At 35.3% G+C, this 20,236-nt stretch overlaps 2 protein-coding genes across 2 annotated transcripts; one reads left to right on the plus strand and one right to left on the minus strand.

The window, feature by feature from the left end:
• Window positions 1-7,959: 7,959 nt before the first annotated feature.
• Window positions 7,960-13,238, minus strand: LOC112906413. The gene has a single exon (XM_025980477.1). It carries the CDS (start codon window positions 12,341-12,343, stop codon window positions 10,661-10,663), a length of 1,683 nt encoding a protein of 560 aa, XP_025836262.1. The 5' UTR covers window positions 12,344-13,238; the 3' UTR covers window positions 7,960-10,660.
• LOC112906415 lies at window positions 12,359-18,627 on the plus strand. Its single transcript, XM_025980480.1, is given in 5 exon segments — window positions 12,359-12,455; window positions 12,512-12,656; window positions 12,811-12,935; window positions 17,131-17,411; window positions 18,109-18,627. Coding segments are annotated over 5 exon segments (1,167 nt in total).
• The last annotated feature ends 1,609 nt before the right edge of the window (window positions 18,628-20,236 follow it).

A 20,236-nucleotide genomic window follows, 5' to 3' on the forward strand; every position in this document is an offset into this window, starting at 1 on the left:
CAAGAGGTTCTTCAGATGTAACCTCATGTTTACTAAAATTTGTTAAGCAGTTGCCGTCATCCACGAAAAATATTATAGCATTCAGCGATTCTTGTGGAGCCCAAAATAAAATAAGTAGTCGCAGTGGCAGTCGAAGTCGAAGATTCGATTCGTTCTAAAACATTTCAACTAAAAACTCCACTTTGAGTTGCCAGAGTCTAAAGTAGACTCAGCTGAGAACAATTCTCATAATCAGTTGTTACTTATGTAAAAGTGTAAATAAATGTACATATACATCTTACAGTTCCGTGTCTTATTTATACGGTGGTCCTTCGATCAGGTATTTATATATGTGGTACAGCAGTACACCCGTTGAGAAAAGATATATTGTTTTAATCGAACCTCAACAAAAAACATTGGTCCNTGGGATGAAAGTGTTGCTTCAAGAGGTTCTTCAGATGTAACCTCATGTTTACTAAAATTTGTTAAGCAGTTGCCGTCATCCACGAAAAATATTATAGCATTCAGCGATTCTTGTGGAGCCCAAAATAAAAACAAAAACATACTTAAATTTTGGATGTATATTGTAAACAATACTAACGTAAATACTGACCATAAGTTCTTGGAGCCAGGACACACGTATTCCGACTGATTGGACTAAAGCTATTACAGAAACCTCCAGAAAGTTTTATGTTGAAGAAATGAAATCAGACGATTTCTTCTCTTTTTCTGAAATGGATGGAATATCATCTATAGTAAAGAAAGATAAAGAAAAGCAAAATATTTGTTGGAGAATGATAAAGTGGTTGAGAGTAGAAAAGAATAAGCCATATACTATTAAATTTAAGTATACTCTGAATGAAGAGTTGAAGTTTATGGAAGCAGACTGGTATTTCAAAAGCAAAGATAGACCACCCACTGAAAAACTGAAACCTTTATATACTGAACCTCCAAAAATTAAAGGCTTAAAATGGAAACTTCTGTTAGAGTTTGTGTCTCCTGTATATCATAGTTTTTACACAAATTTACCACACGAAGTTGAATCCAAAAGAAACACCAAAAAAACCCAACAGCAAAAAAGAAACAGAAATGTCAGCAATTTCTGAAGTGGAAAATGATAATGAAGATATGGATGATACCGACAACTTTGAAGAAGGAAGTAGATACTATCTAAGGTTAACAAATTTGGTTCTTATATACTAATTCTTTAGGGTGGGGGGGTTTTACAGATATTTTGCACAAAGTTTTACAATTGGAGAATTATAGACATTTTCGATTTCATTTCAAACATTTAATATAGTAAAGGCCAACTCCATGGAATTTTTCAATTACTGTTCTTAGTTGTTATTACAATCAAATTTATGTTATTACAATAATTCTGCGAATATTTTTCTGCGTGCTAAATTAATTATGTTTTTGTAAAACACAAACTGTAGTTAGTTTCTTTCGAACTCTTCAGCAAATCAGACAAAAGAAAATATAATTTGAGTTTACAAATTCAACTTGTGTTTTACTTCTGCTTCCCATAAACCTATACTATAAATTGGAACTGTATGCTTCATCGCTCAGCGGATTGAAATGGACGAAACGTGGCGAGAAGTAATGGCGACCGCACGCCACATTCCTTCGGCGGTCGTAGCTTTGTTGTCTTGCATCGGCAAGGTGTCGACAATGGTCGACCAAGTGTGGTGTAGCGTCCTTCCCCCCCCTCCCGGTCAGAAACAATTTTGCGTACTATCATTACTACGTGGTGGGTAGGAAAGTTACACATGTTACATGTGCTCCGTCTTTGTGGCGTTAATTTGGTGGTTAAAACGGTGTTATTTTTAACAAGTTTTACTTTAATAGATGAGACATTTTATGTGCTTGAACTTATGTAAGTTTAAATGCAATCACCCAACAGGTTTCCAAGTTTTTCGTAATTTTATTAGGGAACTGTCTCTGTGCATTAAAAACAAACTTCAAAGTTACAACTGTGAAGAGAAGTTTCGACTGAACCATGGATGATAATATCTGTGGTGGGTGTAAACAAAAAGTACACGAAGCCTACAGTAAATGTTCAAGTTGTAACTAGTTGTTCCATGGTGGTTGTATTAAGAGAAAGCATAGAGCTAATAAAAGTCTTGCTAATGTTAAATCAGCTTTGGAAGAGCCATATGTTACTAAAGTGAGTGAATCCAAAGCCGAAAATGTAGTAATTATCCCAAAGGAAACTGAGGATAAAAAGAAAACTCTGTTAGAAGTTAAAAAAGTGTTAATATATGCAAACTAGGTGTTGGTATTGAAAATGTCAATGCCACATAAAAAGGAACAGTAGTTGTTGGTTGTTTAAAAAAGTCTGATAAAGTTAAACTTGCTACAGAAATCAAGAAAAATATTGGCGAAGAGTATGATGTTAAAATACCTCAGAAGAAATTACCAAAAATTAAAATAGATAAGGTCATTATTGAGTTGAGTGATGCTGAAATTGTGCAAACTATTATTGCTCAGAATGAACTGGTGATAAATAGTAATTAGAAAATAAAAATTAAAAATAATTTGTCAAAACTGATTATGGTAGCTTAATAATTGAAGTAAATTCACAAACTCATAAAATGTAATCGTCTAAAGAGAAAATCATTGTTGGTTGGCATAAATGTAGAGTGTTTGATTGTGTGAGTGTACTAAGATGTCTCAAATGCTGGGGATGTCATCACTTTGCGAAGGATTGTAATTGTGTTGTTTGTAGAAAATGTTCAAATGAAGAAAAAGCTTGCAACAAAGAAGTTTAAAATGTATAAATTGTATGAAAATGGTAAACCACTTTAAACTGAAGAAGATTGATGTGAAACATGCTGCAACTGATGAAAACTGTACATTTTCTAAAAAAATGGTTGAAAGAGTACAAAAAATACTCTTTATTGTGATGAATAGCAAGTTGCTGTAAAAAAGACAGTTTTTACTGTGATTTAGTTTTATTAAATATCCAGGGTTTTTTATCTCATAAAGATGAACTTTTGTGCTTCATTAATGATAACAATCCTAGAATAATATGCCTTATTAGTGATGTTGACGATTTTGAGATTGAAATACCGGGTTAAAATTATGTTAAAGTTGTGTCTCATAGTTTGATAACTGGTGGTGTTTCCACTTACATTTCAAATGACTTAAAATTCAAAACTATTAAGAATTTTAACGATAATGGCTTGGATGAGAGAAATGTGTGGATATGTTCAGTTGTTGTTGACGTACGTAGTGAAAAAATTGTGATTCTCAATATTTATCACTCGCCAAACACCAGTGATGGTTTATTCATTAATAGACTCATAAAAGAGTGTGAATTTTTAGTTGATTTATGTAAGGTAACGCTTGTTGGTGATTTTAATATTAATTATTTGAATAATAATCAATACAAAACGAAGTTAGATAAGGAAATGAGTCATTTTGGACTGAAGCTGCTAGTTTATCAAGCAACTCGTGTTACTGACAGATCTGAAACACTGATTGATTTGGTATTTGGGCGGTGAAAATTCCCTTAGTACCTTTGTCCTTGATAATTGTTCTATTACTAATCATTCTGTAGTAGCTATTAAATTTATTAATAATGAAATTTATCATAAAAATATCTTAGGAGAGAATAAGATTATATGTACTAGAAATATTAATAGTTGTAATGTTCTACTGAAAAAGAATATTGAAGTATTGTTTGATATGTGAAATCTGCAAATCACTGAGTGCATTAATGATGATTTTTCTGGTTTGATTGAACGAGTTATTAATGCAATTATTAGTAATTATCAGATTAGCTGTCCGATGGTTGAAAAGAAGATCCCAGTTATTCAATTAGAGACAAAGTAAAATATAGAAATGAATTATTTGTTCAGGCTCAGCGGCTAAGGTGTGATGTTGTATGGAACTTGTTGAAACGTGTATGTAATAATATTGTTTCATGTATAAGACTCGATAAGAAACTTTACTTTGAATCGCAAATTGATAATAATAAATTTGAGCCAGGCAGAATGTGGCGATATTCAAAAGAAAATTTTGGGTAAAAGAAATAATAGTTGTCCATTTGATAATATATTATCTACTAATTTAAATGAGTCAGAACTTGCAAATAAATTTAATAAATTTTTTAGATAGCGTTCGGCCTGGCCGAAGAATGACCTTCTTCAGCTGAAGAATGACCTCCAAAGGCGCAGAAGAACTGGAGGATGGTCAGAACTGGATGAACAGACCATCCTTAGTCCCAGCTGCGACACTGTATTACTACTAAGTGACTTTTCTACTCTTTTCCGGTTTCTTGGGGACAAGAAAGATTGAAGAATTGTAAAGTGATTCGCTTTCAACTATGATATTCTGACGTTTAAGTTCGTCTATTTGTCTGTTTAATGGAATTTTATGCTTAGTGCTATGCGAGAACGTTAATATGTCACCTTCTTTATAAAAGATTTCGCTGTAATAATTGCAATGTTTTTTGTAATACTAAACTTTGCCTTTCTGATAAAAAATTCAGATCAACACTTATATATTTCTCACGGGAATTAGTATAAACATAGCATATATCTATATTATGAGGATTAATATGCTTGCATTTTATTTTAATTACAGGCTTTTATTTAGGAATATTTTCGCGAATTAGATATTCGGAATGGCAATTGTTACCTATCCGAAGGGTCTCCGGAATTTTCATAACGTTAGTTTTTTGTCCGAGGATAAAGACTGATCCTTTTCTAATGGGAATTGAATATGTATGCGTATCCGCTTTATTTGCCAAAAATGTGTCAAATTTCAGTAAAGGATAATTTGTATTATTTGATAATAATAACTGTTTCTTAGTCTGCTTTGGATTTCATTCTCTCCAAATTGTCTGAGACTAAAAGTATGTCAAAATGCTGATGAAAGAGAACTACGAAAAACTTAAATCGTTAGTCTTCCTTAAATAAATCAACATTCGTTATGCTTAGTTTCTGTCGTTATAGTTTATAACAAAAAAATTTTGATGTATACAAGATCTGAAAAGTGTTTGTGAGCAATATCCGGGTTAACGAACGAATTTGTTGCAATGAATTAAAAGTTTGATAAATATATTTTCTTTTAAATTTATTATAGGGCAAGGTAAAAATCGACAATTCAAATCTTTCTATCGAAATTATTTTGTATATTTAGTTTTCCGAGGTATGTCGACGAAAATTCTAAAATATCATTATCTACAATACCTTGACTATAATCGTTCAAACCGGGATGTTCGTCATGTTCCTAATAATTATAACTATCTGAATTTATTCCTCAAAATGGTTCAGGATTTACTAAATATGGTTATTTGGTGGTTCGATTTCTGTCAGCAAGACTTGCAGTTGTCGCCAACGCCGAAAAGTTGAGGTCTGATAATTTTTTGGTCTTCTGCTACTCCTAGAGTTTTTTTGTAATTCGGTATTCGATTCTGAAGTTAGTTAGTGTATGGGTTAATTGTAGGTTGTAAGGTGTTTCAGCAGTTTTCTTCAGGGAGCTTTGTCATCTTGGCCCACCCAAGTGCCCGGGTGTCAAGGGTTGAGGGTCATTACGGTCTGAACTCATAGGAGATAAAGGACGGGAGTTAAGGCATGCTTCTACCTTATTTAATACAGTTAAAAATTCTTCAAAGTTAAGGTTTACATTAAAAAGTACTCGTTTTAAATGATGTTTGGTTGACTTTACCTAGGCTTCGCTTCCCAGAGGCTGCCGAAATTGGGTGCTCTTGGAGGAGTAAAGTGCAACTTGACTCCGCCAGATATTAATTCCGTTTGAATTTTGGATGCGTCTTGATTAAGAAACCTTTTTATTTAATTATTATCCCCGACAATAGAAGATACCACGCCGTGAAAAGAATATACGTGAGGCAGCAATAAAGGTTAAAGTGAAAAGGTCAGTGACAACCTCCAAATAAATAGCCTTTGTACTAAGACAAATAAAAAGGCACATGTACGATTTAATCAATTTATAATTTTTAGTAAACCTGTCCTTAATATTGAACGGTCCTCAGAAATCCATCCCTACATTCGAAAACCGTCGCCCAAGAATGACCTTAAATTCTGGTAGATTTCCCATAAAATATTTAGTCTCTTAGGCGCTGAAACGAAAACATTTGGAACACTGGGGTACTTTTTTAATACGTTGACTGCTACGGCAATTTTCAAAAATGTGGCCTAAAACGAAAAGTAATTAAAATCTTTTCCATATGACGTACTGACAATGTTTAATGCTGTTACAAAGAGCAATGATTACTTAAATTGCCTCATTAAAATTTCTTCAAGGTCACATCTCTAACTTCTTGAAACGAACTGTAACGTATTCCTATTATTCCCCCACACTACAACAGGAGCTTTCGTTGGAATCGGTACAACATTGGTACGGGAACACAAATTTAACAATGAATATTTATTTATGTGTTTTGTGTTTGACAATCTCATCAACAGATACGGTAAGTAAAATGTTTAAATGGTTGTGGAACTAGTAAAATAATACTTATATCCCTTCATATTATTGCATTGCATAATATATATGGATCATACGCACCCTACTTACAAAATTGTAGGAAGTTGAAAGTATCAGGACTAATCGACTAATGTATTCTCAACTCTCCTCCATCTCCATCTTGTGGCCAATCAGGAAAACTGTGTAAATCTCTGCGCAGTAGTTACGCCCCAATTTTGTATATAAAACGTATAACTTGCTTTTGCACATCTATTCTTTCATTAGCTGAGCAGCATAAAAGAAGTTTTGCGTGAGAAGAGGGAAGCGGGTACGAAAAATTTGAAAATACATGAGTAAAATCAATTGAAAATAGATGGTATTGAAAATACATGAGTTGTACTGTATTATTGGAGGTTTTGCGTACTCTACATTCTGCGCGCTGAACTAAATGACTACTGAATTAGACTAGTGAATTAGTTCACTTCATTGAAGAAGATTTATTATACTACGTCAGTGAATTGAACTACAATTCCCAAGTGTACTTTGGAATAAGTCGTTTCCAATAATATTTTATAAATTGGTTGCCAAATTGTTCATGTTCTTTGTAACCAAAGGTTAAACGTGATGTACCTACATATATTTATAAAAGATACGATAGATATAGGTCAATTTTATATCTAAATCTTTATAGAAGTGCTTGATTACTTCTCTTTAAATTTAGTTATTAAGAAAAATTACCCATTTTATGTATTTATTTGAAAATACCAATTTCATTGCAATAATTTGCAGAAAAATCGTTTTTTAAAAAAGTCAAAATTCTGAGCTAATATTAATAATGCACTTATAATTACAGTCAAAGTAAAATAAATTTTTATTATTTTAAAAATAAGAACATTTATTTTTTGAAAAACTTAAAACTTTTCTACAATTTACACTTCTATTAGGATTTGGAGGAAAGGGAATTATCGGAAATTTTAACAACTGCTTCAAACACGTTACAAACTAACAATCCTTCCTACTACATCATAGTTAAATATAATGACGCATTGTTTTGGAGCCCGTTAGATAGATACGTATGAATACGAATCTGTAAAGCAAAAAGGTTTGTAATTTGATAAAGCTGTTGCATTATTTTGAAATTACATTAGCTATTTCTCTTATACCTGAATTATCTGAAATACAGTTTGAGATTTGCGATACTGATGGAGTAGTAGTTTGGAAAAGAATTCTTACAAACTTTTTTAAATATATCGCCGGTTGGAGTGATTCGAAAACTGAAACCTGCAGGAAAAGAGTTGGCTGTTAAGTTGACGCAGCAAAACTATTAAATCATGAATGTGATGATGAAGTGTGAAGTGAAAAAAAATATGTTCAGAAGTATTTAATTTCTCTTATACACCAATAAATATCTATTTCCTACTTAAAGTTCTTTAAATCTCGGTGTCTCGACAGCGACAGCGACAATCTACGTTCACGTTGTCAACGCAGCACTACCACTGAAGATGTCAGCCGCAGTAGCTGACGAAACGTCTGGACTGAATGGTTCACTGAGACCACGGCCCTATAGCCCGAATCTGCATTCTACTATTGGTGGGATGTTTGGAGCAACTATAACAACTCCTCCCAGTTGAGATTTCTTGCAACTCTAGGTACTGGTTGACCAACTCGGGTACGTGGGGTCGCCAAGCCTAAATCGCCGTGGCGGCCCCTGCGCTAAATCCCATCTTTTGATTCATCTATTCATTCTCACCTATTACTCTTTCTTTCGTTAAAGACCCCACCCCACAAATTCCTTTCGTAACTCCTTCTGTTCATCAGTGCCTCGCTCACATCCCATTCTCTTTCTCCCACATTCCTTACTTCCCATACATTCCAACTTCTCATATTCTCATATTTCTTACACTCAAACATAATATGCACTCAATCTTCTATCCGTCCACACCATACACAAGCAGCTGTTTCATGCAAGTGCCTATCGTACAAGTATTTATTCATGGACCCATGGCCTGTAACTACAAACCCTAATCCCAAAGTCCATTTCACCCACTCGCATCTATCACACCACCTAACATCCTTCAAGAAACTATATGTAATCCTCCCTTTTCCACAATTATCCCATCTTTCCTGCCATAAATCCATAACTTTTTCTTTCATAATTATTCCACATCTTCTTATACAAAGTCCTCTCAATTCCCTTTCTCCACATAAGTCCAGTTCATCCATCAAAATTCCCTTCTTTACCATGCATATTCCAGCCCTCATCCTAGCCAATAAATCCCAAGAAGGTGTACCCATCATCACCTGCATACTTTCCGTGCATACAGTTCCACAGATTGGCAGACAACAATATAGAGCTATCCTCTGACATCTATTTATTTATTTATTTATTCCAATCCAATATTTTAAAATGTCAACCCAAACGCTTTCTCCATACATTCCAATAACCACTAAGAGTCCTTCATATATCATTCTCAGACTTCTACCCTTCAATCCCCAATCTCTTCTGGTCACCCTTCTCAGGCAACCAACCACATTAGTCATTCTTCTCCTTATGTGTCTCATATGTATTTTATAGTTTAACCTTTCTCCAGTCAATATTCCCGAATATTTAACTTCCTGAGCATATGCTATTGTTCTATTACCCATTCTCACCAATATTGGTCTGTTTCCAATTAATCTCCCTTTTAACATCATAGTAACTATTTTTTTATCATTTAATATTACTCCAGCACTCTGACCCCACTCTCCTATTCTTTCTAACCCATTCATCATTTTTCCTTCTATCTCTTTCCTACTATTTCCATCAACCATAAGTAACAGATCATCAGCATAAGCAACGGCCTTACATATTCCTTCCAATTCCTTTAATAGAACATTCATTGTCAAATTCCTCATAAGTGGCCCTGCTATACTGCCTTGCGGGAATCCCCTTTCAATATCTATTCCTACTTCATCATATTTTCCCTTTATATAAGCTTTCCCATTATTAAAATAATCCATCCATATGTTCCTTTCCTCACATCCCAGTTCAATTATCCATTCCTGTAAATATCTCCAGTCTAACCAATCAAACGCGCTCTTAATGTCCACAAAGCAAGCCAGTACATATTTCCGTCGTGAGCTCCTTACCGTTTGTTTTACCTTCATCCATGTATCCACCGTACTTTTCCCAGTCCTAAATCCATACTGTTTGTCAATTAATTCATCATCATATTTATTATTAATTCTATTTACCAACACCCTTTCCAGCACCTTTCCCATAACGTTCAGCAGACAAATCGGCCGATAAGATGCCACATCATCCTTGAGTCTATCTGGTCCCTTTAATATAACCACCACATTAGCCTTCTTTCAATTCATTAGGAATATGCCTTGTTGTATACAATCATTGAACAACTGTATTAAATACTCTGGGTCAGCCCTCCAAAAGGCCCTCACCACTTCCGGAGGAAACCTATCCAATCCCGACGCTTTACCTAACTTCATCTTCCTTATTGCCTTCTCTACTTCCTCTTCTGTCACAATTATACACTGTCCTTCTCCCCACACCCTATTCATTACAACTCCTCTAGGAAAGAATGATGCCAATAAAGAACCCATTCTCTCCTTCCAATCATTAATTTCCTCATTTCCAGTTCTTATACTTCCCATAATTCCTTTATTCCTTTTCCCAAGGCATACCTTGTATACATCACTCCACTGATCCGAGTTCCCGATTGTATTAACAAACTCCCTCCAGTTATTTTATTTGCTTTTATTTAGTTCCATTTTATATTCTCTCACGACTCTTTTATACTTTTCTTCCAATTCTAGTGTTTCCTCATTCCTATTTCCATTTCTCCTCATCCTTTGTACTAACTTTCTTGCTTTCCTTACCATTTTCTTTCTCCGAGTTAAGTCCTCATTCCACCAGTTAACTGTACATTTGCAACTCATCTTTTTTCTTTTTAAAAGTCTTGTACATACATTTCTTATTTTATTATTTACACATTCCACCTTATCAATATAACAGACATTTCTCGGAAATAGTCCAGGTCAATTTCACTAACCGCATTCTTCATTTTGTCCACGAATCCTTTCCAACAATCTACATCCTTTAACTTCCATCTGTTAATATCGTTAGTTTTCCTTAGACCCCCTTGTTTTCCTAACATTATTTCAATTATATTATGGTCACTAATCCCGTATTCCGAACGTATATTCCATTTAATGACCCATCATCTCCAATTCCTCTTTATCATTGTGACATCTACGTCGCTTTGTCCACTGACCGTTGAAAAAGTATACACCGGGCTGTATTCATTAAATATATAATCAAATCCTCTGCCATACTCATTTCCTCCGCTTCCCTTCCCCTCATTTCTGTTTCCCGCACTTCTCCAACTGGGATCTTGCTATGCCACATGGGCGATACAGCGTTTGCGTCAATTCCTATTAGTATTCTGCTTCCATTCACTTTGGCTAGGGTATTTTTAAGGTACCCTAGACCGGTATCTATAGGCTCCCCATACCTGCAATATGCAGATACAAGAATCACCTCACCAAGTTGTCCGTTAATTTTGACACAAACCCCAATTGTGTTGGTGCAGTCTACAATCACCTCGACCTCCAAATCCTGTCTGGTGACTATAGCAGCAGTGCCACCAGACACTGCAACGACCAGCAGCCTATGTGGTATACCCGGTATATCATCTCCTTTCCCATATGGTTCCTGTAACAATAAGACATCCACCTTTTCTTCCAACATAGCCACATCCAAGTCACACATTACCCTATACCCCCTGTGTTCATTCACCTGCCATATCTTGTACCTTCCTTTATTCCCCCCATCACTGTCGCATTTCCTCCCCTTCACCCAATTCAACCTCATTAAGTTTTCGGGACAATCTTTACTTAAAATATGGTGGCTATTATTTCTTTGCCTCACCTTGCAATTCCTACACCTTATATCCCCATCCCTGCAATCCCTACTCATATGCCCCTCACCTCCACATTTTTTACAGACAACTACAACTTCATTGTATGACCAAACGCAAAACATTTGAAGCACCTCACGACTGGATCCCCGATCAGTTGTTCTCTTTATAATCCTTTCCGGTAATTCCATTATGACATTCCCTTTCTCTTTTCCCTTACCTCCTCTAACAACAACCCTTGCCCTCTTCTTATATTCAACTCGAGTCATTACATCTCTACAGTTCTTTTCGTAAAGTTGGTTTATTATGAATTCATCAGACCATTCGTTTAGTTCATCATACATCACTATTCTGTTCATTTTTTGTTTTAATTCTTCAATTGTAAGTCCAACCATTTCAAATTCTCTACACTCCACTAATTGTTTCTTATCGTGCTCGCTACTTACTTCAATGACCACCTCATCCTTTTTTGTCTTTCTAACAGCATCAACTTTTATACTTCTCAACCGAGGCTTCGCCCGATCTATCAGCTTTTCCTTTACTTGTTCTCCATTCGTTTCCGCACCTTTTACTATTACCGCATACGTTCTTTTTTGTGTTTTATTACTTTCACATGCTCTCTTATTCCTTTCATATTCCCTTTCGTGCCTTTCAATACCCTCAGACCTTACTTCTTTCATTTCTGTCATCCTTCCTTCTATTCTTCCCTTTAATCTTTCATTTTCCAACATTACATCCACCATAACTTTTTCCATTCCTGCCAAACTTGACAGTACTAATTTTGCCACCCCTTTATTTACTTTATTATTTTCATCCGAAACACAATCCCTGATTACCCCGCTAAATTTCCTCATTATATTTACTAGGCTTTCCCTTTCATTGTTACTTACCTTATTACTTTCGTCATCGCTTGTGTCTTTCTTATCCCTTCCTACGTCATAAATTCCCTCACCTTCTGAGCTATTACTCGATCTCTCCTTTCTCATCCCCTTCTGTTTAGTTTTAAGTCTTTGCATATTTGTTCCCACGCAATGGGTCGTTTAACTTTCACTCCCAGGCCTTCGCCCTTACCTAAGAGAGGGCAATTTATACACCACCGGGTGCGCCAGATTCCCGGGGGGTGGAATGGTAACGACTGCATCACCCCACAGTCATCCATCCTATCGGCCCATCCCAACCTTAAGATTTGGGGAGTTTTTTTATTGAGGTCTCCATCCTCTTGGTCCAGGCGGTTAAGCCAAGACCCCCACCACTTCTGTCCGCGAGACATGACCACCGTCAACAGAAGTACCGGTATATCGGAACCACATACCTAACCTTGAGGAATAGGTAATTCCGGCATCGTTATCTTGGTGCTAAGCTCTCCGCCACGACACTACAGCTGGGCCAAGAGAGCTGGTCCGCCCCACTTATTCACCGGACGCTAGTTTCAAACAGCACCGGTTTATTCGTGGTCACCAACACCCAGACTTGCCCTTTTTAGAGGGTGCTGGGCCGTTGGCTCCCCCTATCCGCCACCTGGGGAGGCGCCCGGTAGGTTGCTCAACCTCCGTACTCACATACGCACGCCTAAGCCTACGCATGCTCACACGGCCGGGATTGGTTTAGGTAGCTGCAGTACCATGTCGACACCATAAACTTAGTACTCCTATATTGCTAGTAGGGGTCTAGAAAAAGATGCCGACCCACCGGTGCAGACATGTCTGTCTCCCTCATTTAGACTTTGAACGTTGTGCGCATGTCCGAGAAGCTACCGCGCATATGAAAACTTGTCTACTCTAACTACATTATAAGCTTTGAGAGATGAGGGTTTCTCACACCACAGTCGCAACGCTTGCGCATAAAGCATCAAGTATAAACGAGTGAGAAGAAGTATGTAGTTGCTGTCTCTCTTGCTTGCTCTTGTATATGGTTGACGCGCACTTTATCGTCTCCAACAACATGTTCATGTTTTGATGAATTTGAAAACATCGCATTGTCACCAATCCATCAAAAAAGATCTAAAACTGCAGCATACCTCTATGACAAATTAGAAGAACAATTTATATTTACAACACTTTTACAGTTACTAAATCTATACAGATAACTTTTTACGTACTAAAAAACTATTTGATGTCCTATCCAGGAGGAAAAGAAATAATAATTTATTACAAAGAAAATAAAACGTTAGATGATTAACGACGAAAAAAATTGGTCAATATAGTAGTAAAGCATATTTTGCAATTTCTATCTGAAAATACTTTACCATCACATGAAACTAAATATGAGTATGCTAAGAATATAAATACTTTATTCCCGTTTCTTTGCGACAAAGGTGGTAACATAGGATGAGTAAGAATATTTTTTAAATTAGGATGTGCTGATAATATTAATGTTAATTTAATAATACGTCTATAAATGATGAANCTGCCGTCTGAAATGTAATTATAAAATAAGCAACATTCAGAGAATACAAGTTCATCGGGACTTCTGGAATGAAAGAATTCTATAAATCAGGAAAAAGCAATTTTTGTGTTGGTGCAATGAGCAAACACCTGTAGTTAGAAACAGAGAAAGAACGGGAAATCGAACTGGAAAACGAAAAATCAATCTAAAATATCTTTCTACAATGGTAACATAGGATGAGTAAGAATATTTTTTAAATTAGGATGTGCTGATAATATTAATGTTAATTTAATAATACGTCTATAAATGATGAATAATATTAAACACAGTATATGCTAGCAAGCATTTTATGATACTCTTACGAAAAAAGGGTATATACCTAAAAGAATAAGGACTATATTTCGAGGAAACACGAAAAATAAAAGTAAATAAGTGGACTACAACCAAGAAGAATCCTTATAAGAATCGGTAAAGGAAAAGTTGGAATTTCTTAAACATGCTTCACTAGCAGTTCACGAACGCGAAGAAATCATTAAAGCTGTCACTGATACTTTTTGCTACCGACAGTCGAACAGAAAAGTATACGCAAATCACCTTTAAAGCTTTTGAGGTTGAGGGAGTGGTAAATAGTATGCTTTCTGTATTGCACATTATAATAACAGTTAATTGTTAAATACAGATATCGCTTGAGTTTTCTTTAATGTTTCCTGAAATAACCGAATGTTTCGTGATGAAATTTGAGCAACGAGTTTCTACAATAAAAGAAATATATAAACGGACAGTCACTGTTCCTGATCAGAGATATCTAAGAGACAACGTGTCAGTACTAACCCCTTAGTACCAAGAAGAGTACCATCGTAAATACCTTCATAGTGAGACAGACATAATGGCATCATACAATTAGGATTTTCCCTAAATTATCGGTAGTGTATACCTGCATACGGAATGTTCGGGTAGGTATGGACCGGTGGAAATTTGGTGGTGGTGACCGAGTTGTGTTTACTTTTAGGATATAAAAACGCTTTTAGATAATAATAAAAGAAGACCAATTCAGACATAAGACAAGTAACGAGTGTCTTTTTAATTGGTATTAGTTTTAGTTCATTAGCGTGTATGTAGAATTATTAAACGTATAATACAGTACAAATCTTTTTAATCTACATACTGTGGGAACACTCGGTATAGCAAGAAATATTTATATTGTGTATCAATTAAGCCTCTGCATTTGTGTTGACTTAGTTAGGTCGCGACACACTCACGACTAACTAGGTCGACGGCAGTTACATACACACATGTAAAGTGCTGAATTGTTCTTTGCCATATAATACCATGCAAATATTTTTGTATAAATACCGTGTAAATATTCAAATAAATTAGTCTAACACCAGGCTCACTATTATTCCGATGCTGACAAAGTGTCAACCCTTGGAAGCTGTGATTTTGTGCCAATCATCCATGATGCAGAAATGTGTCCAACGATATTATAAAATCGGTTCTTCTCAGAACCACAACTTTTGATAGTCACTTCTTACTACGACTACACAGAGTGACTACAATACACTGGTCCTTCGAGTGTTATATTTTGTGTGATCAATTTTATTGATCTACGTGGTACGGAAACAATAAAAAATTTTCGTCAAGCGAGCCATGCTCCCCAACAATGTCAGTAGTCGTATTAACGAATTAAGAGCAAAACTGAATATAATCACAGCTTAGAATTAAACACTGCTTACTAGATTTTATTTTGATACATCTGAAATTTGAAGTTATATTTGATTTTTATGTCATGTTTTCTTGTTTTATTTGTAAGCGAACACTTTTAACGGTGGTGGAGGTGGTAAAACATTTAAGAAAACGTCGTACTTTGTGTGATAGAGAAATGCTGAATTTAAAATGTTGCAACGAAAATTTAGTTGTTCCAGTTGATGGAGTTGATGCAAATATGCGAGATTCACTCGACCAGAATTGTTTGTTGTGAGAAAATAAAATTCAATGAAAGAGTTCTTTCTGGTATTCTCACTTTACACGCCAAATTAATTGCGAGCAAACTATTTTATATAAATGATAAGGATGTTGATTTAAATATTTAATAGTCAACACTTAACTTAACTTACACGTAGAATTAAACAAACTAAAATGAATAAAATTAAATGTAAAAGTATAAAATAGGCTCTTTGATTGAGTATGATTGTTAATTTGTCTTGTTTGTTGCTTTATCGTTACTGTTATCGATACTGATGAAAATGTGTATCCTTAATTACTTAAACAGTTTCGCCAGTGAGCGTTAACTATAGCACTGAGAGTGCAAGGNACCCCATTTCAGGTACAGACAACATACATATTTTTAAATTTGGAAAGTACAATAATATGGCGAACGTGACTTTACAAAGGAAGAAATGTTACAAAGATAGTAGAATAGATTATAAATTTTATGGTTCAAAAATACTGAAATTACTGTTTGCATTTGATAAATAATATATACCTGAAATTTGTAACTAAATAATAAAATGAATAATAGAATTGAATTTGTACGCAAATAGAAAATAATACTTAAAATTTCCGACAATAATAAAATTAGTATGCAAAATAAAATAAAACCTATAGTATTGTATAAGATGCAACAAGAATAAACAGAATTCAGATGCATTAATGGATGTAATGACTCCTGGACCACAATTATTAGATAAATCTTACAATTTTGTTAATATTCAGGATGCCACCAATAAACTTGAAGACATTAATGCGCCTGACAGTTTCTTTGATAACGTCCCCACCCCGTCCTCTTTTGGCAAAGAAAATGAAATACCAGCTCTTTTGAAAAATTACCACAAATGTAGTAATAACGACGGTTCTGACATACAATTAGAACCATTTTAAGGTTTCGAAAGTTCTTATGCTCCTGATAGTGATATATTTAGTAGTAATAGCGATTCTGAAATCATCGATGAGGTTCTAGAGGATGAGCAATAGGACCATTTAGTGAATAATAATCAAAAAACAAACTCTAACGCAAAAGGCAAAAAGGAAAGGAAAGAAAAGGACAAGAAATGTAGATATGTGGCAAAGAAACATACGAAAACGCAAAACAATGGCTGGAGGAAAGTATAAATCTAGTAAGACTAAAAGGATTATTCATAAAAGGACTCCTAAGGAACCTTGTAAAAACTGCCGTCTGAAATGTAATTATAAAATAAGCAACATTCAGAGAATACAAGTTCATCGGGACTTCTGGAATGAAAGAATTCTATAAATCAGGAAAAGCAATTTTTGTGTTGGTGCCTTGAGCAAACACCTGTAGTTAGAGACAGAGAAAGAACGGGAAATCGAACTGGAAAACGAAAAATCAATCTAAAATATCTTTCTACAATAGACGGTACAAAAATTCAAGTGTGCAAAACATATTTCTTACGTACACCAGATATTTTTCAAACATTCCTTAGATATGCACTATAAAAACTTCAGCCCAATGGAATAGTCGAAAGTGACAGAAGAGGGAAGCAGTCTCTTGTCAACAAAATTAATGAAGCAGTAAAAAACCAAGTTCGTCAGCATATCTTGTCATTTCCATGTGAGGAATCTCATTATAGTCGAAGAAGAACTGCGAAGAAATATTTAGGTAGCCATTTGAACATTTCAACAATGTACAGGATGTATAAAGACGAGTGTGAATTAGAAGGTCTACCTCATGAAAAAATCGCTTAGGAATGGCTTTACACTCAAATATTTAATACTGAATTCAATTTATTATTTGCACCTCTTTCAACTGACACATGTGACGCACGCTATAAGTTTATAATTAATCTAAGATAGACAAATTCTGCATCAGAGCGAGAAGCTATACAAGTCAAATATGACTCTCACTTATTGAAAGCAGATAAACGATACAGTTCCGGTTCATCAATTACATGTACAGTGTACAAAACTTTTTAGTATTTAGAAAATTTAGACCGTTCCTGCTGTGCCTTTGAGCCTTTGATAGACAGGCAGTTCTGTTATTTTATGACTTATAGCTTTATGACAGTTGTCCCTCGAATCGGATCAGTTTAGGATTGTATTTTTGTATATAGCTCCAGAACCGACATTTTTCCTTTACTTAGAATTTCATAACGCCTACCACTTTCCAATTCCTAGTCTCAACCAATAGTAGTAACCACCCCACTTACCCCTTGTATATAGTTTAGCTTTAAATACTTAGACATGTATTATATAGAGTAGACAATATTGATTATTCAGTAAAACCAAAATATTCATACATCATTTAAACCAGTTAATTCAGATTAAATTTTATACCAGTAAAATACCGAATAAGAACCAAACATAACCAATTTTGTTAAACCAAGAAACCGATAAACCAAGTTTGTGTTCTTATCATTTCTCTCTAACTCTCTAAATCAAGACGGGACATTACGGATACATTCTAAAGAAAGAAGACAAACAAATGTCACATGACAATCCCAAACAGAAGGTTCTAATGATAGACCTACAAAAATGTCTGCCCTTCCCGAAATTAACAAATGCTAAAAGTTTCTACAGTTTGAAACTGTGGTGCTTTAATTATACGATTTACGATTCTTCAGAAAAGAAGGCACATTGTATGATGTGGGATGAGTCCATTGCTGGTAGGGACGGAAATGAAATGGCTTCGTGTTTTGTGCGATATGTAAATTCCCTACCAAAGACAACAGAATCGACTATTATTTGGACAGATAATTGCCCATCACAAAATCGAAATCTGCAGATGATAATGTGCTACTTCTATGTATTGGCAATAAATGCTCATATTAAGGAAATCAGTCACAAGTACCTTATCCGTGGGCACACGCAAATGAAAGTAGAAACTATTCATACAATTATTGAGCGAGAAACTAAGAAGTGTCCCAATTATCAGATTATTACTCCCTGGGACTGGTTATAATTAGCTAGTTTCGAGTTGTTTGAAAGTGAAGGTCTTCCGTACGCTTACCCTGTAAAAGGTCAGTTCGCTAGTGATAGGGCGTTCAATAGGCTGATAATTTTTATTTCAAACTCTACTCATATACAGGATGATGCATCACAAACGCGCATGATATGTGTTGACAGCTACTACGAGTGTTGGCAAGATTAGGAGGGTCCTGTTCCGAATGAAGAACCGATTTCTCCGGCACAGATCTTACCCTCGCCGGAGATACTATAGCAGGCATCCAGCGTTGCCAGGTTCAGTAGATAGAATTATCGCACTCTTTAGGAAAAATTATCGTATTAACATAAAAAGTATCATACGTTATTGCGCATGCGCATCTGAGTAATAGTTTAGTGGTGGGGAATATGAATTCGTAATGAGAATCTGTGTACCCCAGTGGTTTTTTCAGTTCCAGCGTTGCCAGTCTGTACGATAATTATGGGAACTTACGATAATTTTGCTTCAAGTACGATGTACGATATCGTAATTCAAAATTCTATTAAACGTACGATAATTCGTGCTTATGGTTTTTCGTAGTGAGTGCGATAATTCTATCTACTGAACCTGGCAACGCCGTTGACTATGCAGGTTCGTACCTGCTTCGAGACCGAAAGGGTCGCGGTTGTAAACTGACCAAAGGCTACTTTTGCATTTTTATATGTTTTAGTACTACGGCTGTCCACATTGAGGTCGTTACCGATTTGTCCAAAGAAACATTTTAACTAGCACTAAAACGATTCATGTCACGCAGGGGAAAACCCGAACAAATTTTTTTGGACAACGGTAAAAACTTTGTCTCTGCAAGCACAGATTTTAAGGAGCTTAGTTCATTTCTAAAAACAAAACTTAAAGGACTCTTTGATGTGGTTTTAACAGACTTAAATCATTCTAAACCAAAGCCGGGCAAACTTTAACTTCGTAGGAGCCGCTATCTGAGGTTAATTTGAGTCACTCCATACCCTTCAATGAGTACGAGAGAGTAAGCAGTAATGCTTCATATTGCTTTCTCTTTTTCTTCTCCCTTCCACTCCCATGTCAAGCCCCTTCATCCCGTAGACGAGCGAAGCCTCTCGTGCAACTTAAATAATACCTACGAAATTTTTCTTTACTACGTTCGTAATACTATTGGGTTTGGCTATGGAAGAGGGGACTCACCTACAAAATGGAAGGAATAAGAAAATGAAAGAATCATCTCACTCGTACTCGCAGGATCAATGAGGAGCTCCTTGGCTATACCTGAGGAGCACTCAGGAGTCAGAAAAGCTGAGTTTGCCCGGCTCTGTTCTAAACAATACAAAGCGGTAAGATGAAATTAAGCTTCGTACGTACACGTAAAATAAATAGAGAAATATTTAAAACTCTTTCGTTTTCTTATTGAACTTTGTGTTCCAATAAGTTAAATACCTTTATCCTTAACCCGATTTTCGTCATTAGTACTAAGCAATATAAAAATTGAATTGGGAAACAAAAAATTAATTTTAGATGGTAATTACTGGATTGAATCCTGATCAAATTTTGGAAATTGCTTCTAAAGCATTGCAGGTTTTCATGTATCAATTAATTTATCGACTTCGTTGTAAGGACG

Source organism: Agrilus planipennis, unplaced genomic scaffold (genome assembly GCF_000699045.2).
Source record: "Agrilus planipennis isolate EAB-ADULT unplaced genomic scaffold, Apla_2.0 scaffold132, whole genome shotgun sequence".
Taxonomy (NCBI): domain Eukaryota; kingdom Metazoa; phylum Arthropoda; class Insecta; order Coleoptera; family Buprestidae; genus Agrilus; species Agrilus planipennis.

Coding starts and splice junctions, on each gene's coding strand:
- LOC112906413 (XM_025980477.1), bottom strand. CDS start 12,343: ATGCAAAGACTTAAAACTAAACAGAAGGGGATGAGAAAGGAGAGATCG.